The 27,421-nt window shown below is 34.8% G+C and overlaps 1 protein-coding gene across 1 annotated transcript in view; it reads left to right on the top strand.

Moving 5' to 3' along the window:
• LOC144251092 (cysteine-rich secretory protein LCCL domain-containing 1-like) overlaps positions 1–27,421 on the top strand; it is a 42,349-nt gene that overhangs the window by 2,294 nt on the left and 12,634 nt on the right. The window contains 8 exon segments of the mRNA XM_077794211.1: positions 20,554–20,672; positions 21,005–21,137; positions 22,133–22,248; positions 22,920–23,020; positions 24,566–24,706; positions 24,889–24,948; positions 25,057–25,124; positions 25,337–25,467. Of these exon segments, the coding sequence (XP_077650337.1) occupies positions 20,554–20,672; positions 21,005–21,137; positions 22,133–22,248; positions 22,920–23,020; positions 24,566–24,706; positions 24,889–24,948; positions 25,057–25,124; positions 25,337–25,467 (869 nt within the window).

Genomic DNA, 27,421 nt, shown 5'->3' with positions numbered 1-27,421 from the left:
ATTTAACTTGAGGGTTAAACATTGACTCTGGAAAGCTGCATCTTCCCTTGCAAAACTTACAGGTTGATCGAGAAGAAGGAATAGAAATACCTGAAGCTTTTCTAGTAAGCCAGAAAACAACATTCTTTCTTTATGGACAATTCCAAGGCAGCATAGAGTGGTGGAATGTTCTAACTGTGAGTTAGAATGATGAGCTGTTTGGTGTTTCATGAAGGTGGTCAGCATCACAAATTCTATAAGAGATTGGAGAGCATATGTCAATGAGAAGAAGAGGATCAGACACATGCAGGTGGCAAGGATTGTCAGGCTGATTATCAGGAACTAGAAGCACATTGAGCTGATGAAATCACATACATGTGGCAGAGTCAGGAAGGGGAGAAGTGAGTTATTGACGACAGGAACCAGTAATACTGAAGAGAGATTTTCTATATTTAATTTAGGGCACATTGAGAAATGGAATCCTTTTAGTCATCAAAGGAAACTCTTGCTGAAGACGCAATGGGTTTTAAAGGAAAAAATACTGGCTTTGGAACTAAATAGGGTCATATTTTTTCTCTGCTGATTGCTGGTATTAACTCTGATGGTTGGCAACAATTATGGATATTGTTTCTTTCATTGGTAAAATCAGTGAAAAAATATAAAGCCCACACGTTCCCTTGAGAGGACACATTGGAGTCTGTTGAACAGGTTTGCTTTCTTCAAGCCTTTCAGTCCATGAGCTGTGAGACCTCATTGTTTGGCTTATACATTCTTATGTCCTTGTTTCCTCCTCATCCTAAAAATTTGTTTCCCAGGATTTTGCTTTTTGTCCTTCTTCCTTCTATGGTGACTTTTCTCCCTGACTTTAAATACCCTCTGATGTTCATGGCTTCGTGTTCCATATCTCCATCTGAGCGCTCTCTTTGTGCACATCTTTCTCATACTTCTTCCTGTCCCTTGCATGATCTCTGTGTGATATTCTTCCACAGAGATTTCAAGCAAAGGATTCTGAAAAGGAAACTAACTACCTTTTCTTTCACTCTCATTTGCCCACCTGCATTCCTTCTTGACATCTTTCTCAGTGAATGTCACTGATGTCTGTCTGCTCAGTCCCAAGAAACAAATGAACCAGCAGGTAATTAGACCCCTCCTCAAGTCCTGCCACCCCTTTCCACACACAAACACGAATACCAACTACTTGACTAGTTCAGTAGAGTTTGTCTCAGGAATATTTCTGAATTTGTCTCAGAATCCCTTCTATTTTATCCTCTTGTATTTCATTTGCTCATTGCCTCACATCTACATGGGTAGTAGAGTTTTCCACCTGCCTAGCATACCAATCTGTTCTTAATTTACTTCTGACTTAATCCACCCTCCTCCCTTTTAGGAAAACTGACATTTTCATTAAACAAATATATGCTCCGTCACTCACCTATACTCTTGTCTCCTCCTAGCAAACTCCTATTTATCCCTCAAGGCTAAGTTGAAACATTCTTTCCTATGATGTTTTCTTTGGTGTATTGATTTCCTTACCCTGCTCCTAAAGCACTTCATTGTAGCCTGTTAATAGTATTTAAGTTTCATTGCAATAAAATATTTGCCTCTCTGTTTTCCTTTCCTAGAACATTAGGGATCATACCTTATTTATCTTTAGCATCCAATGCTTGGTGCATAGAAGAGGTATTCAGTAAGTGTTTGTTAATTAAATGCTCAGTAAATATGTGTTGAATGAAGGGATGGATAAAAGAACAAGTAAGATTATATGTGGGATAGCTAAGAAGGTCAGGTAATAAGAATTAAAATTATTATTAAATAATTAAAGTTCTGGAAAAAAGAATATTACCAACACCAGAGACACTGAATGGAAAATAGAAACAACTTGAGAAGAAGGCATAAATACTTCAGATAATTCAGAACCCCTCAAAATTTGTTTTTTCAGATACTCAGGGGATGCTAAAAATTATCAACTGTCCTGGAACTTAAATAGCAAGAAGTAGTAATGGGTATTTGCATCTTGTTAACACATTTTTTAACATGTGTTCTCTTAAAACATTATATAGATCAACTAAAATCTAAAATCATTTACTGTTGTACAAAGTGCAGCTATGTCTAGAATGTGCCTTAGCAATCAAGCGCTTGACCTAAAAACGACACACTGCCCAATTATATAAACCATTTCCTGCTATTACTACTGTTTCCATGTCTTCCTGAGACCTGTTGGCAGCCATCTGGGAGAGTTGATGGCTGGATGTGTTTACTCTCATCTCAAATGTGGGTGAGGATATGGGCAGAAGCTTGGCAGGACTGTATTCCAAATGTGAACAAAATACCACTGAAGGCCTCTCCTTTTGCTAAGCAACCGGAGGCTGTGAACCCAGTGGTACTTACAATGTGCAGTGTGTGATGAGGCAAACAGTGGCTTGGTTCCAGTGTGTCCCTTGCATTCTTTCTAAGGCCATGCTTATAATTGGAAATTGGGTTTTTTCCTTATGTGTTTCATAGCACATAATTCCAGAAACTTAACATGGGGCAGCCTTGTTTTTTGAACAGGGTAATGCTAATCTGGGATGTACAAATGATGTGCAAAAGTCTCTAGCTGTGGGTTGCTGTTTGCTATCATAAATCTCTTATTTGCCCTCAGCAACATATATCTAAAAATAAATGCAGATGAACACGTGATGGCTTTAGACTCATTGACCCATTACTCAGTGTTTACACATTTCTTACTCTAAAATAGTATCCTCAGTTTATCACAATGAAAGTTTCATTGTAATTCTTGATTCCTAATGCAATAGTTTTCTGTGAATAGTGCTTCTCCGGTTATTTTCAAAATTTAAATATTGTTAACTTTATGCAGTACCTACATGCACTTAAAGGTACATCTCCTTTATGTTTCATATAATATTATTATTTAAAGTAACTAAAATTTCTTTATTCTAAATTTAAAATAGCTTTTTTTTTATATACCAGGATTGAACTCAGGGGCACTTGATAACTGAGCCACATTCCCAGACCTATTTTGTATTTTATTTAGAGATGGGTCTGAGTTGCTCAGTACCTTGCTTTTTGCTGAGGCTGGCTTTGAACTCACCATCCTCCTGTCTCAGCCTCCTAAGCCACGGGATTACAGACATGTGCCACCATATCCAGATGAAATAGATTCTTTGATTTTCCCAAAGTGTTATTTCACTTCAGTAATGCTTAAAATAATATATATATTTAAAGCAAATAATATTTTGATTTAAGTATCTTCATTTACAAGATTTTAAAGTTTATGAAAATTGTATTTAAAAAATGCATTGACACTTTAATTTTTTTTCTTTTGGAAATTGCTATTGCTTGTAGAAATAAAGTGACCTTATAGCCCAGTTCTACTGAACTTTATAATAACTGTAGAGGAACTCTCTGGAGTTCTGGGAGTTACTAAATGTAAGCAACTGAAGTAGGGCTTTAGACAGGCAAGACATGGCATGGAGTTACAATGAAATAATCAGAGTTAGAAGAATACCACAAAATTCTGCAATTGTAATAATATTAATTCTTTTGTTCAATATATGTTGGTGTTTACCATGCACTGTTTGAGGCCCAGCACTGAACCTAGCAAGCGTTCTTCCTAGCAAGGAATAGATGTGAAGCCCCTGAGTGTGCAGACCTGGCAATGTGCCTGATAAAGCTGGGGAAGTGTAGAAAACGAGGTTGAAGAACTAGTTAGCAAGGAAAAATACAGGTCATTATAGAGATTCTCCCTTTTAGTGATTAAATTTTTTTTTTGAGATTTGAATAGAGGAGGAGCTTATCTTATACTTACTCAGGACTGTTTGGATTTGTTGAAAATCATATTTAAGTGGTGAACAGAGGGGCAATGATGGGAAGAGAGACACAGTGACTGCAGTAATCACAGTGACGGTGGCTAGGAATGTGGTGGCAGCTGTGAAGGTGTTGAAAAGCAGCAAGAGTGTGAATGTAAACCTTTTTGTAATCATAACATTGATCCTGAAAAATTCAAGAAAGCCTTGTTGCCAGATTATGCAATTGACTTTGCTTCTAGTAGGCTGGGATTTTCTGCATCTAGTACAAGATCTAAATCTCTGTATGCCTAGGCTTCAGGTTTTTGAAAACTGAGGGCATTATCCATTCTGGTTTAAATATTAATGGAGAAGTTTCTGGATCTGTCAACTTGCAGGGTCTTCCAGAGTGGTTACAGAGATTCCAAATATCACCAGTAACTTGATACTCATGTTATCAGCACAATCCTAAAAGTTTAAGGTGGTAGAATTTACCTTGCCTTGTAACTTCCTTGAAAAAAGAAGTCTGTTGTTTTCCTAATTTATCTCCTCCCCAATCCCTAAACCCAGCCATTTACCCTGTTCCATGCATAATAGAAGATGAGAATATTAGCATGAGATTCAGAACAGGACAGTGTATTGCTAATGCTCTGCTAACTGTAATTTTTCAACTTAGTTTTAAAAAGGAAATTCAAGAGGGAACAGATCTCAAATTACAGGCAGTCATATGAAAATGCAATTTCCTTGCATTTTTTTGTTATCTTTACTGAAGTCCTTTATGAAAGATTGAAAATATATATTTGTAGCTATATATAATCACGGTTAAGAGTGATAGTTCAGGATCATTTATTCTTTGTTATCATTCAGGTTGTATTCTCTTAGATATTCCTTTTAGGAATTCATACAACCAAATAATTGGACATGATTTAAGCATCTGTTGACTAGTCCTGTTGAATAGTAGCGGAGGGTTTCTCTGAGTTGCTGGCTTTTGAAATGAAAACTGAATTACAAGGAGTCAGCTAAGCAGAGATACACAGACTATTATTCTAGGCAGAAGAAACATACCGAACACAAAGTCTTCAAGTAATCTATTGGAGCTTCATAAAGAAGGTCAATGTGACTGAATGTTCCTCAGTAACAGGGGAAGTGAAGATGAACTAGATACACAAGCATGGACCAGAGAACTTTTGGGTCTGGTTGGATTTTATTCCTAGTATGGTAAGCCACTGGACAGTTTCTTTTAAGGAACTGATGTAGCCTTATTGCCAGTGTCAATCTCTGTCAGCCTTTCACTGAGTTAGGAATCCATCACTATATTCTAGGGAAAAGATAGTGGTGACTTGGGCCAGGGTGAGACTGATAAAGATGGAGAGAGGTATGTGCTTTCAGTGAATGTTTGGTAATAATATTGTTGACTAGTTTTGTAAACAGTGAGGTATAAGAAAGAATATAGAATCTTCTGAGTTTTTTTTTTTGTGTGTGTGTGTGTGTGCATGCACTAAGGATTGAACCCAGGGCCTTATGTATACAAGGCAAGCATTTTGCCAATTGAGTTATACCCCCAGCTCCTGTTCTGAGGTTTTAAAAGCCCCTTGGTGAATAGTTGAAGCATTTGATGAGACAGGAGGAGAAACAGCAGGAGAAGGTGAAGGTGAAATCAGGATTTTCATTTTGGCTAAGTTTAGTTTGAGGTTCTGAGCCATCCTCAGTTGCATTTTAAGGTCAGTGAAGAGATGAAAATAATTTAGATAAGAGTGTGGGGATCATATAGATATTGTTAGGAGCTATCCAAACTCAACTTGCTGAGCAACATCATTTTAGAAGAAGATTTATTTACAGGGGTCGACACCTTAGATTGAGCCCAGGGGCATGGTACTATGAAAAGATCCAGCAGAAAGGAGAAGCCAGCAAAGAAGTTGAGAACAAGTGGCTGGCAAGCTTCGAGGGAAAGACAGATTAAATTGGTGTCACAAAGCCAGGAGAGGAAAGATTGACAAAGGAGAGGTCACTTTTTTCAGTATTGCTGAAAAAGCTGTAAGATATGAAGATAAGTTAATTTTGTCAATATGGAGGCTGTTGGTAACCTTCTTACGGGATTTCAGGGGTGAAGTGTGCCCAAAAGCCCTGGTGAGGAGTAAGAACAGATTAGAGGATATGCAAATGACGTAACTTACCTACTCAAGATACCATTGCTGTGAAGGAAATTGGAGAAATGGGAGACTATAGCTATAGAGGCATATGAAAAAGCTTTGCTTTAATTGTTTGTGAACGTATTTATAGGTCAGTGGAAACAAACAAGTTGAGAAAGCCCTTGGTGTGGGAGAGAGAAAATAGAACTACAAGTCAGTTCATTTATTCAAACAGCAAAGGCTGAGGCTGTTGACACAGAAGTAGGTCATTTGGTGTGTTTGATAAAGAAAAGGAAATTTTTATATGAATGCTTTTATTACTTCCAGTGAACTATGAAGCAAAATCATTAGCTGGGATTGAGTGGGAGGGAAAGAAGGGGGTTTAAAGATAGGACTATTATCACTATTATGAAATAGTGATTCTGGAGATTCTGAGTAAGGGAACTTATGGAGTCAGACATATGGGAGGTGTTGAGATACTTCAAGTTCACTTTTCTCTCATTACTTTTAAGTTCAGAAGTCTATTAGGTATGGGAGAAGTTTACTAGTATGTCATGATGTTACTAAAAAAAATCAGATATGGTAAATAATGGTGCCTTCTCTATTTTGCCATTGTTCAGATCACTCTGTCCAGCCACTGCCCATAGTGCCATGGCTTGACTAGGCAAAAAAGAGATAATTTAAGTCATCATAGGAGGGGATCCATTTTAAAATATCTGGATATCAGACAATACAGATCAGGATACACAGACCAGATAGTATATTTGAGGTTTACATTGAAAACTGAATGCTAAATATAGATATTTGCATAGGAACTCTAAAAAATACAATTAGGTACCATTGACCTAACTATGTAACTTGCATTCATGGGTTACTAACTGGCCAAAGATAGGAACCTAACACTGTGATCTTGTGAATCTTACTGGTTTTCTTTAGTCTATACTGATTAATAGAATCAATAAGGTATTACTGTGTCAACTACCTACATGTAACTCATTGGGGGAAAGTCAACAGATAGCCTGTATTAGTGGCTAATCAACTTCAAAGGCAAAATATGAAAACCAACGCAGTATCTTTTGCATAAAGCAGTTCATGCTTTATATTTTACACATTTAACTAACACATATTTTGAAATCAGTTACCAGGATATTAAGGGTAGAGAATATTTTTCATTAAAAAACCAATGAGATATGGTTTGTTGGGTAGAAATAGGGGTACTTTATTCCATTTCCCTCAAATTTTAATGTGCATAGACTTCCCTGGGTTCTTGTTAAAATGCAGATATTGACCTAGTAGATCTAGGGGTGGATCTAATATCCTACATTCCTAACAAGGTTCCAGGTGATTATGGTAACTGCTGGGATCCCCATATGAAGTAGAAGGAAAGCTTGAAGCAAGGTTTAAAAGCAGACATGAATAGCTGACTCCAGAATTCAGTTTCTTTAATTTTCCCTCTCAATGATTTCTTTCTCCTTCTCTCTTTTTATATTTAGCAAGTGTAACAACTGATGCAGGAGAAGAGAAGCCCCTTTCTACCCTCCTAAGTATTTAGACTTCAGAAATGAAGAGGCTTGGACAGCATGTCCAATATGTCGGCCTACTGTTGAGCTCCATCTGAGGAGTAGGAAATGCAACATCAAAATTTGGCAATGACCCTGCTCTACAGGATAGTGAAAGTGCTGCCAGTGACAGGAGACAATTCAAAGGCATATGAGTGAGAAGGGAGGAAGGCGAATTTCAGAAAGGGCAGGTCTCACTACTAGGTGAGACCTGCCATGAACATGGAGTTATTATTATGAGCTCTCCCTTTTATGTTGATGGTGTTGCAAATCCAGCATTAAAGAGCAGTCACCCAAATACTGACATGATAATGCATTGGGGTGGCTCTTGAATGAAGATGGAGTAAGGACATCAGATCTTATCTGTGAAGAAAAGACCAAGAGGTCTCTTATGCTGAGATTTTTGTGAACAAAGTGAGTAAAACCAAAACAATAAAAAGCAGTGCTATTACATGGGAACATCTCTGTACTCATTCTGTATGCCTTGGGGTTTTTATGCTGATCAAGCTCATTCATCCCAGCAGATTATTTTTCTTTAAGGGGTTTCTACTTTTCCTCATAATCAGCTTTTGAATAAACCTTCCCTCCAGAGTCACATGTTGCCTCCACCCCAGTTCTGGTCTCCATAACCTCCTAGACATGCCTCTGCCTCTTCTCTATATGTCCCCCCTCCCCCCTGTCCTTGCATTCCTTTGTGGTTAGAGACTGTGCTGTAGTAGTCTTTGTAATCCCCAGCTGAGCAGCTCACAGGTGCTCTAAGCTCAGTATTATGCTAGTTGGAAGGAGAAACACTGTGATGAATGAATACAAAGATGACTAGATTTTTCAACAATTTAAAGTGGACTGAATGCAAAGGATTTGATTCTGTTTTGACAAGTTAGTTCCGTTAGAAAATTGCAAAGGCATTCTTCCCAGTGAAGTAGAGAGCTTATGTTTTACTTAATTTTCCATTTTTAAGTGCAGCAGTTTTTTGATTAGAGGGAAAAACTTCTTTAGTAAGCATGATGGGTTTTTAAATTCTCATGGATTTTGTGATTTTCAGAGCTGCAATGGGTCACTGACATCTCTGTCATGTGATGTGGGGTGGTCAGAACCTCTCTGAAGGCAGGGAGGGGAATCTTCCTGAAGATAGAATGATCACAATGCCAGGGCTTTCCACTGAGAACTGTCTTCAAAATATAAATCACCATGTGGTAAGAAGAAAACATTAGTATCTTTTAAACTGCATAAGCATAACAAATTCAGAATGAAGGAGTGGCTAGGGGAGGTATATTAGAAGAGGTATATTTTGAAATGCTATTTGGAAGAGGTTATAGTGATCATGTAGCAGGGTCTGTAGTAGAGAGCATTTGGATGGTGAGAACTTTATCTGCAGTTATTGGTAGGGAAATATGAGTGCAGCTTTGAAGGGGAGAGTGTGGGAGATGTGATCTGTGTGAACTGATCTGGGCCTCTATTTTGTAGATATTCAAAGGGATATTTTCCCAAATAATGGAGAACCTTGTTCTATTGAGTGATACTCATGGCAGACTTGAGCAAGAGCATATCACTATTAATTTTTTCTCTGCTTACCTGTAAAGAAAGATGTCATTGGGAGTAGTTTGGCAGCATTTAGTTTGGTTTCCGTAAATCAATACAAATTATTTTAAAACTTTGGGTTTCTTCATATTTTAAAAATATTTGTCTTAGCATATATAGATACATATGCATGTATATATACAAACATGTATTTCTGTGTATGTGTGTGTATATATATAGTATTGGTATCACCTAAACTCTTTTATTTAGTTTTTCTGTAGAGCACATGTTGTTGTATCATTTATTTCCTGAAGTTAGAAGCTTTAGAAGAAATGTAATCTTGGGAATTTAATGTTAGCAAGGTCTCCAATTATTTGACTATTAAGAGATTCGAAGCAATGCTAGGAATAACTTACTCTAAATTTTAATTCATATTCTGTGATTATTCTTTCATTTGAACTTTAGATGGCAGTGATTATCCTGTGTTTAGATCATTTAAAACTTTGGATTTAGGGAGCTGAGGGCATAGCTTACAGCAGAGTACTTGCCTGGCATGCAAGAGGCCCCGAGTTTGATCCCCAACACTGATGAAAAAAAATGGGTTTGAAATTCATCCTTGGTCATGTGAATATCAAGGTTCCAAATGGAAATTAAAAGTTTATATTAATTACAGCAGATTCTTAGAGTCTTGTGATTCTTAGAGTAATAGGAAGAAGAAAACATTTATTAAGATCTGGTATGTGTCAAATAATATGTTAGTTTGCTGATATAATTTTGAGATCCTTTTATACTCAGATATTTGTTTCTCAGGAAACAAATGATACATTAATATGTGCTCTACAGAAATAGAATAATAAAGAGAGGTCTATAGGCAGAGTGTGGACTGGGTTAAGGTGAGAGATGTACAGGAGATGGTTGGATGTCCAGCCTTGAGTGGTGGAGCCACAACCTAGTGGGACTGAAACCTGGAATTGGACTGTGTGAGAGAACACCATCACCATGGACAGGCAGAGAGGAGAGGACTCAGAAGGCATAATCAGTACTTAAATTGCCCTGATTTGTCATCCGTGTCTTCCATTGGCCAAAAACAACCAGAAGCCAGAGAGCCTGAGGGGACTCTAGGTAGTTGAGCCTTTTGAAGCATAGTACATGACATCAGGGGCTGAGATGACTGTATGGGGACAAATGAAGAATAACATAAAGTTTATTTCTCAGGTTTTCAGAAAAAGACTTTGGAAAGCTGTATGTGCATATTTACCATCATGATAGTCATTGTTTTAAATGTCAGGAAGAGGATGCTGTAGGCATATTCCCCAGTAAAGTGAAGAATCTGATACAAATGCTATTGTTATTAAAATAACTTTCAGCTTCTTGGCAGTCAAGAAAACAGAAGACATAGAGATTGCATGGCTTTCTCTGGAAGCATAGAAACCTGTCATTCCTGAGGCAAGAATCTTTGATAATAACACAGAATTCTCAATACAGTGAGAGAGGTAAAATGAATAGTGTTATACTGGAGTTTCAAAATATGTAACATGCATTTAATGTTTCTTATATTAGTCATTGATTTAAGTGGGAAATTTAATGTTAAATTGTAGTGTCTGTTTCTATCTGTCCACCAACTTTTTCTTTTACAAAATTGTCATGTTAATGTTTGGTTTTAAAGTAGGCATCTCTAAGTGCAGTAAATTAAAGCAAGTTTTAATTAGTTTCAAACCCTGTTACTATTATTTTGATATTAAAATATAAAATATATGAAATATTAAAAACTGAATACTGAGGTCTCCTCAGATCTTGAGAGCTTAGTCCTGAAGAGTAAACGACTATTCTCTTTACATGACAATGAACAGAGTAATGGCATTACTGTAGCCTTTATGAGAAAGTCTATAAAAAGTTATGACATTTACAGAAAAATTCAACTTCAACTGATAGGGACTTACCCCTATGTAACGGACGTCCTTCCACCTAAATTTAAATCATCATGTACGTCTGAGGCTGGGAACTTAGGTTCTTGTATATCTGACCTAAGTTATTGCCCAGTCTCAGGCAAATAGGTGCCATGGAAAAAAAGTATAAGGCACAAATTTTGAGTTAAAATTCTGGTTTGGTAAGACTCAAAGCAATAGAGAGAATTAGGAGAATATGTAGTGTGGTAGACAGCTTTTCATTCATGTGATAAATATTTGAGAAAATCAACTGACAGGAGGAAAAATTTATATTGGCTCATGGTTTCAGAGGATTCAGGCCATTGTGTGCTGACTCCAGTGCAAAAACATCATGGTGGAAGGAAAACTGTTCAGCTAGCTCATGGTGGCCATGAAGCAGAGAGCAAGAGAGTGAAAGAGACAGATAGACAGTGATAGGAAAAAAAAGAGAGTGTGTGAGAGGGCGTGGGAAAAGGGGACACGAGACATGATATACCCTTCCAGGACATGTCCACACTGACCTACGTCCTCCTACTAGGCTTCACATTCTATACAGTTTCCACCACCTCCCAATAAAACCCTCAAATTATGAATCTGTCAATGAATTAATCCACTGGTGAGATGAGAGCCTTCACAATCCTGTCCTATCTCCAGATATCCACTTTTGAATGTTGTTTCATGGGGACCATGCCTACAATACATGAGCCTTGGGGGACACTCGAGATCTAAACCACAGCACATACAAGCTATAACATATAGTAATAGGTAACTTATATGTTTAAAAAAGATTCAGAGGAGGGTGAGATAAAGGGAGTTTTGTGGTTGCAGTTGGTTCCAAGAGAAGGGACTTTCCAAGAGGAAAAAGGATAAGGTTTAAGTAGTTAAGGAAGAGAGGATAGAGAGAACAGTCCTGTGGTTATCTCTGGTGTGACCAAGAAATATGAATGGACAGGTGTTAGAACCTTACTACTGAAAGCATGGCTTCTCAGCACGGTCCTGGCACCAGGTGAGACTTAGCATTTCTCTCCTGACCAACTGAGTCAGAATCTATATTTTGACAGAATTCCCTAGTGGTTTCTAAGCATGGTTATCTAAGGCTGGGAACTCAGGTTCTGGTACATCTGACCTAAGCTATTGCTCAGTCCCAGGCCAAATGTGAGACTCGAAATAATCAATAAGTGTTTATTTGTGATCTATTCTAAGCCAAATTTTATATAAGGAGCCATCGTAAAAGTTTATTAGAGCAGCTGTAAAGGGCCCATGTTGAGAATGGTTGAGCCACAAGGGCCTCAATTGTACAATGAGATGAGGTTAATTAATAGAAATGCTGGACAAAATGTAATGTAAGTGTTGTTTCAGATTAATGGCTCTATTGCACCATGAGGAAAGTCTGCCCTATATTATGCATCTGTTATAATATTAAATATAGTACCCGTGGACCCAGTGGTATGTGCCTATAATCCAAGTGGCTCAGGATGCTGAGGCAGGATGGTGAGTTCAAAGCCAGCCTCAGCAAAAGCAAGGTGCTAAGCAACTTAGTGAGACTCTGTCTCTAAATAAAATACAAAATCGAGCTGGAGATGTGGCTCAATGGTCAAGTGTCCCTGAGTTCAATCCCCTGATAACTCCCCCTCCCCCCAAAAAAAAAATATATGTATATGTATAGTATTAGTATAATATTAAAACATGGGTGTTTAATTGGAATTCTGATTTCCATATCAGAAATTAATTAATTTTAGGCATCTCTCTCAGGGGTTACATACTTTTCTTTTAGGGATGTGGCTTTGTTTTAGAGTCAATTTTAAAGAAACCTTGCCTGGCCTGCCTCACAGTCTCTGCAGTTTTCTGGAGACCTCACTGTGTGTATGGCCTTGAGGTGATCCTGCTCTCTAGCTGGCAGTGCCTCTGTGCTGGTGACTTAAGTGCTTCCTTTGAAACCTGAGCCTTGTGCATTTTCCCCACAACTATAAAGTCTTCTCAGGACAGGTGAAACAGAGCAGTTGAATACCTGCAGTAACCTCAAATGGCCAGGGGCACATTGCGGCTCTTTTCCATAGTGCTTTTTAATACCAGGTGACTCGCTAACTAAAATATTAGATGCCTTTTCAGCACAGAATTATTTATTTATTTATTTCGAAGATGTCTGTTTGGAAGAAAAGAAAGTTGCCTTGAAGACTTAGAATGAAGAGTTGTATTTGGAATTTGAATACGGTGACTTTTAAACTGTCTGATGTTGCTTCCATAGAATAATGAATTGTTGGGATATCTGGGTGATCCAGTTAAAGAAAGGATCACATGGACAACACATTTCATCTGATTATTTTTATTGCAGTTTCTGATTTAAATAAGAAAAAACAAGTGATTTGAGGAGGTATTTAATTTTTGAAGTAAGATGATTAATTTAAGAACCTGTCTTTTAGAAGTGGTGAGATAGCAAGAATAATCTCGTAAAGGTGTTATTATAAAAGATAATTATATATATATATATATATATATATATATATATATATATATATATATTTAAATTACTTTGATATTCATGAGTTGACACAAAAATCACTGTGTTCCTGTTAACTTTCAGAAAAATTACACAAAGAGGACTGTGCCTTATTTCAAATATATTACCATTGTGTTTTCAGAACAAGGCTAAAGAGAGGCCTGGTTTTAACTTCTTGATTAAAAATATCTTCTTATTCCCTTAATTGGAAATTCGTACCTTTTGTTATATATATCTATTTTGAACAGTGTTAATACAAGTGGCTCAGAAACCATTGAGCTCTGCTTTAAAAATTACTCATAATTAGAACATCTGAAGTCTACTTGGTTATGTGATCTTGGAAGTCACAAAACTGCTTTTGCCCCTTAGTTAAGAGAATCTCTTTATTGTCATCAGAAGTATTATTTTACTGTTATTATGTTCTTATGGGTGCTGCAAAGTACTACAGGCCATTTCCAAGGGAACATAAGTCCAAATAATAGCATTTAAAGCTAAAAGGAAGGAAAAAGATATTTTCCATTTCTCTGATGTTACAGATAAGAAAAACAGAAACCAAACTTGACATAATCAAAGGGATAGAGATGAAAAGGTACAATTTTAATAGTATTTGATTTATGGGTTATTTAATTACCTATGGTTGAGTAGTTTTTACCTTGGTCTCAGCCTATACAATAAAATGGGAGGAAAGTGTGTTACTCAAGCCCTTGAAGTATTTGTCCAGAACACGAAGCCCTCAGGAAGGGACATTTTAGCCTCACAGAAAGCTGCTCTCATTGGTTCTGACAGTATGCTCAGAAACGGGGTGGGTAGTATTGGAGATACAGGAGTGGTTTCCAAATTATGTATGTCATGGGACCCAATGCAGGATGTTTGTGAAATTAATTAGTTTTCCTCAAATTGAAGTATTCCCACCCCTTCCATAATCACTTTTAAATTTTTATTATTTGTTAATTTTTCCTATATTGTATTGGTGCATTATAATTATACATATGTGCCAATGATAGAACCATGTAATCTGGTCAATATCATTCTATTATATTGAGTATATATCATTCTGCTATATTGAATAAATCCCTGTTTTCCTCCCTTTCTTCCCCACGTGGCCTCTTTTTCTATTCTACTGGTCTCCTTTCTACTTTTATGAGATCAAAGACTCATCTTTTCCCCCCTTTTCCTTTCTAGCATCCACATATGAGGAAAAAAAACAACATATCACCTTTGACCACAGAATTTATTTTTCAGAGTTTATTCCAAATGCTCAAACAGCTTTAGAAAATAGTTTTTTCATGTTACTTGAAATTTTCAGTGGTGGGAAGGCAAGGCCAGAGCATCCAACATAGATCCAGACGTCCAGCATTACTGCTTTTTTAATGCCACTGTGCTTATGTTAGATTATTATTTTGCTAGAAAGTAATGCATATTTTAAAAGTCCACATTAAGTTGTAAATTATGTCATGGACTTGTGTTTGTCATTTCATTAGATTACTTAATAGGATGATACTTAAGAACCGATTATGATTTTTTTTCACATTCATCTTGGGAATACATTAAAGATATATCACTTTTGTGAATACATACAACAAATTTAGTCTTATATATGTTTATTCTATTTAAAGTTTTTCAATAATTGATTATAACATGTTCTGTATGAAATGGATGTTTAACTTTTACATGGAATATGGTCTGTCTTTCACTGTAGTTTTTAATACTGTGTTAGCTTCACATTACTAAAACAAAATACTTGAGGCAATTAATAAAGACAAAAGGTTTATTTAGCTCACAGCTTTTGAGGTTCAAATTTAGGATTAGGTTACCCCATTGCTTTGGGCCTTTGGTGAGGGCATCCCATGGCAATGGTGGGAGCACATCATGAAGCAAGCAGTCACATATCAAGCAGAGAAGAAAATGAGTAGAGCCCACAGTCCTATGAGGGTATGACCCCCAATGACATAAGAACCTCTCATCAGGCCCTATCTCCTAAAAGTTTCACAGCCCCTCTTAACAGAGCTTCTCTGGGCACCAAGTCATCATATATGTATTTTTGGAGGACAACTACTCATATTCAAATCATAGCAACTACCAATTGCAAAGACTTAGTTATCAGATAATGCTCATCTCCAAACAGTTCATAGTGACTAATCAACATTCATCTTAAACTCTTGTATGACACAGTGCAATAAAAAATTTGAAGCTATGAAGAGTGAATTCCCAAAACATCAATTTCCAAATTATATAAATCTGAAAATAGCTATAAACTTACTATGCTCAAGAAGATATAATTGAAAATACTTAAAACTGTTAAAGGGAAAACTTCTCCATACTTAAGAGAGAGAAAACACTAAATTTCTAAGGAGTCTTTTTGCCTAATATATAGTGATATAACTTACTGGTAAGCTTGTAGTCTTACCTCTACTAAAGCCATCTTCTTGAATGATTTCCAACTACTATTGAATACTCTATTTGAGCAAGATAGCAGATATCCTGGTGGGAATATGAACTGCTCATATTCATTCATATTTCACAAAGGATAGTGGTCAAAGTTTAATGTTAGTCCAGATAACTATGAATTTCTACTTTCTACAAATATAATATTTTAATATGGAAGTCATTATGTATTCAAAGTCTTTTGTTAAGATTTAAATTTGTACACACACATACTTGGAATAAGTAAGCCGCCATATTGGACTGGCTTAAAAATGTTAAGCTGGGAGTGTAGCTCAGTGGTAGAGCACTTGCCTAGAGTATGCAAACTCTAGGTTCAATCCCCAATACTACAGAAACAAAAACCAGAAAAAATACAATGAAATGAAATGAAGAATGTCAATAGTATTCTCAATGTTTCTTTTATTAATAAAATTTCATTGAAGACATTACTATGTTCTAAGAATGAACAACATATAAATGTTGCTGGAAAACAAAGGTGTTTTCATTTCTATTTATCTCGGGATCCATTTTATTAAATGGTAATTTTAGTGTAGTTTAATTTGAATGCTGGGTGAATAGTTCAGAGAGGAAAGAAACAAAACCAAAGCCCCTTAGGCCATCTTGATTTAATTTTCAAACCTGAATTTAAATAGCAATTCTTAGAGACCAACCTTAATTTTAAACAGAATGGGTACAATGAATTATTGATAGTCTTAAAACCTGAAATAACATGTTGTAGTATGAAAATATACACATACCATACTGTCATCATGTCATGACAGTATTTCTTCCAGAAGTGTTATATTTCCAGTACCTTGTGTTCTAATAATCTTTTTGATTTGTATTATTGAATCTGACCTAAATACCTATTCTTGATTACATTCTTTAAATAATTTATTTTAAATTGTCACTAATTAATATTTATTAAATATTGATAAAGGACTGAATTTTGCTGTATGCCCTCTCTGCCTCAGCCCTTATGTTAAAATAATAATGACCTTATTAGTGATATTATAGTTTATTCAATGTATTTTCCTTCTATTTTCAGTGGGCTAACCAAAAATTGAACTTGCAACTTAGAAGCAACTTACACATTGTGTATACACAATAAATGAATTTAGTCCTCAAAGTTGTCTTTCTGAGTAACCAAATTTCAGCTGACATATTTTACAAATTAAAAAAATTAGCCTAAAGCATATGAATGCAATATTTTCGATTTGATTTTAAATTCTATATAGTATATATAAACAAACTATCAAAATTTACAAATTTATTAATTTGAAGCTAGTTGTATATCTTCTCTAAAAAGGGTCTATCTTCAATTTTATCCAAAAAAATAACATCTAAGATTATAGAACCATGTGAAACAAGAGCAAAATGACCTCAAATGACGGTCTTCAGGACTCTAATGCAGGTTATCTGGTGGTGCTCCTTTGGGGTCCTACATGTTTCCATGACCTGGATCACCATCACCTGAGGGCTTGGCTGGAGCTCAGAAAGCTGGATGAAATTCATATGGAAAAATAAAAGACCCAGAATAGCAAAAGCAAGTCTAAGCAGGAAGTGTGAATCAGGCAGTATAGCAATACCAGATTTCAAAGTATACTACAGAGCAATAGTAACAAAAACAGCATGGTAATGGTACCAAAACAGGCAGGTGTACCAATGGTACAGAATAGAGGACACAGAGACCAATCCACAAAATTACAACTTTCTTATATTTGATAAAGGGGCTAAAGGCATGCAATGGAGGAAGGATAGCATCTTCAACAAATGGTGTTGGGAAAACTGGAAATCCATATGCAACGAAATGAAACTGAATCCCTTTTTCTCGCCATGAACAAAAGTTAACTCAAAATGGATCAAAGAGCTTGATATCAAATCAGAGACTCTGCATCTGATAGAAGAAAAAGTTGGCTCGGATCTACATATTGTGGGGTTGGGCTCCAAATTCCTTAATGGAGCAAGCTGTTCTTGATCTCCATCTCTGTGTTATCTCTCCACATTGTCTTTCCAGCTATCTCTTTGCTGTGGCCCAACTTTTAAATTATTGGCTCAGGTATTCAAGATGTTTCTTAAAATTGAAAATAAATATAAACCAAAAGCAGATAAAAGCTCTGTTTCCTAACCTAGCCTTAAAAGTCTTACAACCTTATTCTGTTTATTAGAAGTCACTATGCAGCTCAGACTGAAGGAGAGAGGGGGGAATTCATCTATACCTTGTGTGGGGAGAGCATTTTAAAACATCACTAGGCATTTTTTTCCCTAGCCATATGTATCTGTGTGTGATCTTCCTCCAATTCCTGTCTGTTCCTGACAGGCGGTTGCTGGACTGGACACCTTAGGATAAGTGTAGTTTTGTAGTATGACTTAACAAGATGCAAGTCCCTGATTTCCAGCATTGTGGACAATTTGTCCTTTAAGGACAACCTATTTCTTAGTTCTCCTTGGAAACATGAGAGGTGATTATTTCTTCAACATTCTAGAAACAAAAGGAAAATCAGCATTTTGCCCATTTTCTGGGACTTTAGCCGAATTCGTTAGTTTTAACCTAAATTTTGTTTAGACAGATAACTATAGCAACTTGCATTATATTTTCATATAATAGATAAAATATGTAATTATAAAGTTAAGTCAAACAAATTAATTAGTAGTTACAAGTTAATGAATAGTATGCCCATATTAGCAAAGAGTACATGTCTGATAGATATTTATTTGTAGCATGCATTTCTCATATTTGTCATAAAACTGGTTATCTTGAATATTTGACATTAATTAACAGTAAAATTTAAGTTTTTATGAAAGTCTTACAGCTCCTAAGATTTTAGTTGCATGTAAACATATGTCCCTGTGTATTTTTCTGGTTAATAAAAGTGTTCAATAATAGGAATATACTTATTCTAACTTTGATTATATTTTACTTTGTGACTTTGAAAACATGATTTTCTTTATGTTTTCATAACATAAAGGGAGGAATTATTATCTAGGGAAAATTATATGAATGAATTATGAGACTGTTCCTCACACTGGTGTGTGTGTGTGTTTGTGTGTGTGTGTGTGTCTGTCTGTCTCCATGGTTTCTTTCATTTTTTAAAATCAAAGTAACAAATTCTCCCCACACCCTGACATCCTCCCTTCTTCAACTTCTACCTCACCTCTCTTCCTTCTGTGCAAAGCATTAATTCACCCATACTTGCTTTTCCCCACTTTCTTTCCACTTAACTTTTTAAGATTTCTCCCCATCACTGATCTGAAATTGCTCTTAATCCTGAATGGGTACTTAGCAAACCTCATATTTCTCAACCTTTATATGGCACTGGGCCTCATTGCCCATTCGTGATTCCTCAGATCTCTTGTTCTGTCATTCCTGTAATCTAGTCCTTTTTAGATTCTCTCAATTTTCTGATCATTTTTTGACACAATGTACAATCTTAATTGTTCTTCCTCCCTTTTGATTTTGGTAACCCTATAATTTTTTTTAATTATGCTTATCATTCTACATCTTTTTTCCTGAATAAATTAATCTTTGGGTGAATAACTGCATAATTCTTCACATAGAACTCCAGAATTCCTATTATATATTTCTGTGCTCTACTTGGCAGATATATAGTCCTTGTACTGCCTGCTGAGATTCTGCCAGGGAAATCCACAGACACATACTTCTATTTCTCTTTCCCTTTTTTCCTTTCTCATAACATGTCAATCTTCACCTTTTCTGTTTCTTTACCACTTACTTTCAGTCTCCCATCAACTTTGAGGAATTTAGATTCCTAAATGTCATTTCAGTTCATCTACTCTCTGAAATCTCCTTGCTAGTCCTTTAGTTGTGCTCATGTTCTCTTCCCTGAACTCTTTCCCTGTCTTCATAACACTGAAGTGGTAGTGCCAAGATCAATCCCCTTTCTACCTGACTTACTATCATGTTTAGCACACTGCCTATTTTTCAAATTAATACCAAGTTGAATTCTAAACCCAGAGCTTGAAAAGTTATTTCTGTAATCACTTTATAATTTTAATAATTTCCTTATAGATTATTTTAAAATGAATTGGTTGTCATTTAATTTAATGTATAAAAATCATACATATTTTATAGGAATCAAATTTATTATTCATTCATGTTTTCAACCAGCATTTATTGACAGACTCAGAAAATGCATGAGGTAAACTGCCATGTGACAACTTTATGTCTCAGGAAAATAATCAGACATGCAATCAGACATTAATACTATAGTGTCATAGGTGCTAAATAAAGAGTCTTTGAGAGCTTCAATTTCTAAAAGAATTGAAAAGGTATCACAGAGACTGTGTTATGTAAGGTAGGATAGGAAAAAAAGAGTAGGGGTGCATATGACCAATAACTGAAGTTTAAGGCAAAGGAAACAATACCAGCAAGGAATAGCATGTCATCATAAGGAACAAAGACCATGGGTTTTATGTGTATGGGAATTTATTGGGTGTGTTTAAGCAGAAAAATATATTTGTGATCACTTTAGTAGCTCTCAACATTTGTAAGACAAATTGGCTGGAGGAAATACATAGTCAAGGAGATTAATTAGATGACTAATACAAAAGTCTAGATAAGAAAATCAAGATGATACGACCAAGATGTTGACTTTGTAGAGAAGGAAGAAATCCTAAGGACTGAATAATGAATGCTATAAGCCTAAGAAATGTCCACACTCTCTATATGCACACTGTATTCTTGTAACTGTATTTTATTTCTGTTTTGAATTGTAGACATGGGATGTGGAGCTGGAAAGATCTGCAGAATCCTGGGCTGAAACTTGTTTGTGGGAGCACAGACCTGCAAGCCTGCTGCCATCCATCGGACAAAACTTGGGAGCACATTGGGGAAGGTAGCTTAAAAATGTGAATTTTTGTTTTCAAAAACATAAGTGCTAGAAATGAAATACTTATTAATTTATCATTGCAGACTTTCAAAGCCTTGATGCTTAAAAGAATAAAATATCATAAAATAAATAACAAAAATGAAATATCATACCAGAATTGTCAGCAGGTTTTTAGGCTTGTTTTAAATAATTGATACAATATAATGGACAGAAGTGCTTAAAATGTGCAACTTACACGGAACTATCTTTCTACCAAGTTTTATATATCTATTTTGCCATATTTTGTTTTGAAATTTTTCCAACTTTACTTATTCTTCGTGGTTATTTGCTTCTAATAGGTATAGACCCCCAACGTTTCATGTGCAAGCATGGTATGATGAAGTGAGAGACTTTAGCTACCCATATGAACATGAATGTAACCCGTATTGTCCATTCAGATGTTCTGGCCGTGTATGTACTCATTATACGCAGGTATGTTTGGGGTATGTTTCTCTTCATTTTTTTCAAATTTAATTAAGCAACAGGAGGAGAACAAAGTTTACTGAGTATGTGTCTTTATTATGTTATTTGAAATGGTTATTGTTTTAAAAACTCACATCATTACTGATTACATGAAACAGCCTTATAAATTTCTTTAAATAATAAAACTAACAATCACAAAAAGTCCAAAAGACTTAAAAAGACATTATTTCCATGATTTTTCATATGAAACATCTTTTAATATGGCCTTAATAAATGCATATGGGGAGCAGTTTACTATCTTTAATGTCAAAGTTTTACTCTAAAGTAAGAACTTTCGTTTTATTTACCAGTAACAATTCATTTTATAGGTTTATAGAATTTATGTATATTTTTCATATTTTATGTTCATATTTGGTATTGAATGTGTTCTAAACTTCTAAATAAAATAATAGGCAGATTTGACTAGACAAAACTCACCACTGATTTCAGTTTCTAGAATTCCTACAATCTATTATCAGTGAGACTAATAATCTACCAGTGAGATGAAACCTATACGTCTTTGCCATGTGATAAGATTTAAGATCAACTTGGAACTTCCTAATTACCAGTGGCACAATGAAAAGATCCTGTCGTATAAGAAATCTCAACACTTCAATTTTTTTCTGAGTGCTTTCTGTTTAAGATGTAAAATTCAGTTCATAGACATGTTAATATGGCAGACAGGTTTGTGAAGATATTAAATTTTGAATTATTTAGTAAGTTTATGTTTCATAAATGCTGACATTTTATTCAAGAAAGAATTATTTACCTTTAGATTCCCTGTAAAAGTTTAATTCAGCAGAAACCAAAGTCTTGGGGAAAATACACTTTTTGATATTGTCTCATTTCATGTTGGTTGATAAATATTGGTTTCTCCAGTTCAATTTTATTCATTTTTCTCCTGGATATGTCATCTTAGTCCATCTTAGCCTGCTTTTTCTGAATCTTTCTTTTCTCTAATGTAGGTGGTGTGGGCAACCACTAACAGAATAGACTGTGCCATTAATTTGTTCCATAACATGAACATCTGTGGGCAGATATGGCCCAAAGCTGTCTACATGGTGTGCAATTATTCCCCAAAGTGAGTAGACAAAACATTACCTTTAGATGTAAATTTTTCTAAGAACATGAAAATAATTTATATTTGTGATTTTTTTCTCATTTTCAGTATGTATTGAGTAAATCACATTGTTTTAATTCACTTTACCTAATATAACAGTGATTATAGTTGCATAGGTCATAAAATAAGTTCTTAAAGTGTTTATGAAAATTAAAAATATGATCTTTGTGAAGTCAGGAATCATATATTTATGTCTTCAGTTTCACTCATTGAACTATTCTGTTCCATAGATGTTTAGAATTTTGATTAGAGAAAATGTATTTTTATCTTTATAAAGACCATTTGAACATACTCTAAAAAATTCCACAATCATTCTTAGGGACAAATTTAAATTTGTGAGCTATTTTGATTAAAGAATATGGGATATAGGTGAATATTTCATTATAATATTTAGTTTTCAGTAAAAAAATTAAATGTTTAACAGTAATATAGTAAATTACTTTGATAATTTTCAGAAGAATGAGGTAGAAATCTGTATTTAAACCTAGTAAACAAAAGGACTGCTTACCAAAATATATACATGTAACACATCAAGATCATTACTTGGAAGATTCATATAGGGTGATATGTTGCAATGTCTTATAAATCATGCCATTAGACTACCTCTTAATGGAGTGTATCATATCTTTAAGGGGAAACTGGTGGGGCCATGCCCCTTACAAACATGGACGACCCTCTTCTGCTTACCCACCTAGTTTTGGAGGGGGCTGTAGAGAAAATCTGTGCTACAAAGGTAAGTGCTATTTTTTTGTAATATTCACTTTGATTTATATTTTAATTCAGTCTGCATTAATTTGTACTTAAAAAAAAAGTAGGGCTAGGAATATAGCTCAGGGTAGAATCCTTACTTAGCATGCATGAGGCTCTGGGTTCATTCCACAGCACCACACACATTAAAATAATAATAATTAATTTAAAAATGTACTTAATTACACAAAAGTACACTTAGTTTCCATAGCTGTTTTTGAATATATTGTTGACTAGAGTGTTTCCATAACTGCTTTAATTTTTTAAGGTTTTGACAATTTAAGTTTATTTTTAGTGAATTTAGAGTTTTTGCAAAACTCTCCATGTACCTTATATACAATGAATTATATTGATTCTACACTTTTCACTGTAGGCTGTACAATTCTTTATGCCAAAATATCCCAAAACATATATAATGGTACTATAAAACTGTTATAATATTAATGCATTTGTTGTACTACAAAACAATTATAATATTAGTACACTCAAATGCATTTGAAATCTTAAAAAGTAAATATAAATATGGTGTCACATTTATAGTACACAGAGAAAAATTATATTTAACAGAGCTTTGTGAAAGTCATGCTTTTGAGGATCCAAGGGGATGCTTTTTATTGCCTTGTACATTCTTCTTAATGATGATTGGTTGAAATGTCTTACTTTCTCTTGATGAATAAATGCTCAGAAGCATTTGCACCATCTTTTCACTGTGAGTGTGTGTGGCGGGGGGGGCGGGGGTTGTTGGTTTGTTTGGTTTAGTTTTTGTTTTTTATACTCTACCCATGAACCTGCTATGTCTCTGCCCTTTACCAAGGATCATTTTTCTTAAAGTTGGCTTTCCTCTGCCTTCAGACTTCATTTTTCCTAGGTTTTGAGTTCTGGGACACACATGAAAATAATATACTGCTCTATAACGTGCCACTGATAAGCCCTTGATATAGGACAGTCTGAGAAAAAAAAATATATTTAAAGCTTGAAACTATCTCCCATTGTCAAGATGAAATTTTTGAACACTGAATTCCTTCTTAAAAAATGTTTTCCATGGAAATGGATATGGTAGTAAATAACAAGGGCACATCAATCCTTCTTTAGGCACATCAGTCCTTCTTGTGGGAGAATTCTAAATGTGATCCTGCTGAAAATTCTAAAAATATGATTTCATTTGGGAAAGCAAAACTTACATTTCCTAATACCTGGCATTATTAAATCACTATGCATATTTTCTGATGTCATTATGAAAACCAAACACTGATAACATACTGAAATACAAGCAGAGTTTAGAAATGACTCCACTGAATATTAGCCAGATACTCACACAGATGAATCAAGGGCTCAAAGTCCTGTATGTGTATTTCATTTACTTCAGTGCAGTACTTAATATTATGGCTTTAAGATAAAATCTGTGCCAAAAGAGTACTGATTTTTGTAGTTTTAAATACTAAACATTGTATACAGGCATTTCATTATTTAGTAACTTTTGCTCATGTAAACTGGGATTAATTTTTCTCAAATATCTCTTTCTTTCTGACAGAAGGGTCAGATAGCTATTATCCTCCTCGAGAAGAGGAAACCAATGAAATTGAGTGACAGCAGGCACAAGTTCATGATACCCACGTCCAGACAAGATCGGATGACAGCAACAGAAATGAGGTCATTAGCACACAGCAAATGTGTAAGACCTCTGCATCACTATAAGAATTTAAAATTTGTCCTAGATGGCCAGGCCATGTAGATTTTGTTAATTTGGTTCATTTGGGAATGAACCCAAACTTGTCATTGTATTATACATTACAAATGTAGCAGCTTTTACATTATCTAGATGATTTTGGTGATTTCTTTTATTTTCCTTTTTAGCCCAGATTGTTTCTTGTGAAGTAAGATTACGAGACCAGTGCAAAGGGACAACCTGTAATAGGTAATACTTACTATCATTCTCAAAATCAACTGACAATATATAAGAAATCTTTTTATTTCAAACTGATGTACAGAGAAGCTAAATTTTGTTTCCATTACTTTCATTTGGGTATGAATGTCCTGCTGGCTGTTTGGATAGTAAAGCTAAAGTCATTGGCAGTGTACATTATGAAATGGTAAGTATCAAAAATGTTAATTTTATGGAAATAGAATCCTTCCCTATAATTTTTAAGATTTGCATGTGGGATATAGCAACTTATATTAAGTATATTTTTCTTAGACATAGACATATTTATTTAATTTAAAGTCATATCAGTAGCAAGTAGTTTTATCTTAGGCAGAGATTAAATATTTTAACATCATGGTGTCTCCTCTTTTTTCCTTCAAGCAATCCAGCATCTGTAGAGCTTCAATTCATTATGGTATCATAGACAATGAGGGTGGTTGGGTTGATATCACCAGACAAGGAAGAAAACATTATTTCATCAAATCCAATAGAAACGGTGTTCAAACAATAGGGTAAGTACCCAGATGATTTTAAATTGTAAAAATGAACTAAAACATTTTTTTAGGGCAAAGTGTAGAAGCATTTAATTAATGACGAGAGAAGTTGGTAATTTTCAAGATGTGTTTTAGCTACTTAATGTCCATAGATTAGAAGAAGGAAAAGGATCTAAATTCAAAGTTGAAACCTTTTTGCTTATAAAGGGCATGATCTGAATTTTCAACAGTTTCATTAAGAATGTGTAAATTTACAGTTTAATATAAAGCAATGAATTTTTAGCTATGGCAAGTGATACCCCAGAGAAGACTAATTAATTTGCATATTCTTTCTGCTCTGTTTAAGGAAAATGGTTTATTTTATGCAACAGCAATTTTTTAATGAATTAAATCAGATTACTTGGTAAAGAGCATTTGGCTAAGTCTATAATATACTATATTGTCTTCCATTGTCAGTCTAAATACAATTCAATACCATAAGAAGCACTGATTACTGTTTTCAATGTTTCTCATGTTATATACACTAAGTACTTTATTCTAAAACACTACAGTTTTGTTCATTTTTCTATAGGAAATAGAAATAATATTTGACATATTTTTGTGTAGTGTCTTTTGAACCTCAGAAGAATTGTTGAGCCTCAGAAGAATGTTTTTCTTAGCAAATGTAATTTCCTTTCTTTGTAACTATACAATTTAATCTAACCAAGCTCCATAGTAGGGTTAAGCTGGAATTCATAGTTATAGAAAATAAATTATTAAAATTTGCGGAATGAACTTTAATGTATACAGTTTTTTTTCAGAGGCTTGATATGTAGGTTTTAGCTACTTGCAAAACTCTCTTTAGTAAAATATATTTGTAGAAATATTTATTAGCTAATTCATTCAACAAAATTTTATAAATTACATCAATAAATAATTACTAGTTATTATCTTTATTAAGCCAAGCTCTGCATATTGTATTAAAGAACATTTATATTTTCTCTTAAGTTTAAGTTTTGCTTGTCTATTGTAGAAATTCTCTTGAAATATTAAGTGTACTACATTTGATAGGTTATATATACTTTGTGACTCAAATAATGTTATTGGGAGGGATGTCACATTGCAGATGATAAATATTAAATATTAAATTTGAAACTGAAATAAAATATTGTTAAGATTTGCACCTTCAATACTGAGCTAACATGTTCAGAGGGTGAACACATCATATCCATGCTAAAAATACCATCACATGGCTGGGTGTGGTGGTGCACCTGTAATCCCAGCAACTTGGGAGGCTGAGGCAGGAAGATCTTGAGTTCAAAGCCAGCCTCAGCAAAAGTGAGGAGCTAAGCAACTCAGTGAGACCCTGCCTTTAAATAAAATACAAAATAGGGCTGGGGATGTGACTCAGTGGCCGAGTGGCCTTGAGTTCAATCCTCAGTACCAAATATATATATATTTTCACACACACCCACAGACATACACACACATACCATCACAAAAATCTTTACCTTCTGTAACAGGTATTTATCTCAAAATCTGGACATGCATAAGCAATTAAAATTTTGACATACAATGGTGTACCTAACTTTATATTCCTATTTTTAATAATTCATATAATGAGGCGAGATTCATTCATGTGCTGTAGACACTTCACTAGATATGAGGATAAATAAAAATTGATTAATGCATACTCCTTTAAGGGACATATTATTTGTAGGCTTTGTACAACATTGTCTTGTGTTTATCTCTGTGGATTCCATGGAAACTGGGAATTAGTATTTGAGAATTTTAATTTTGATATGAAACCAATGTGTAGAGAGTATGTTCATTGTTTGTGTTTTTATCTATTTTTGAGATTAATAATGAAAAGAAACCACCCTCTAATGTTAAGAAGTGAAGCTAGTATGGATTTAGCCTAGGTGATGTATTCTTATATCTCTACTTACATAGGTATACTTATATCTCTTCTTACATTTTAATGAAAAAGATT

The sequence above is a fragment of the Urocitellus parryii genome, chromosome Y, assembly GCF_045843805.1.
Source record: "Urocitellus parryii isolate mUroPar1 chromosome Y, mUroPar1.hap1, whole genome shotgun sequence".
Classification (NCBI taxonomy): domain Eukaryota; kingdom Metazoa; phylum Chordata; class Mammalia; order Rodentia; family Sciuridae; genus Urocitellus; species Urocitellus parryii.
This window is presented reverse-complemented; position numbering and strand designations above follow the sequence as displayed.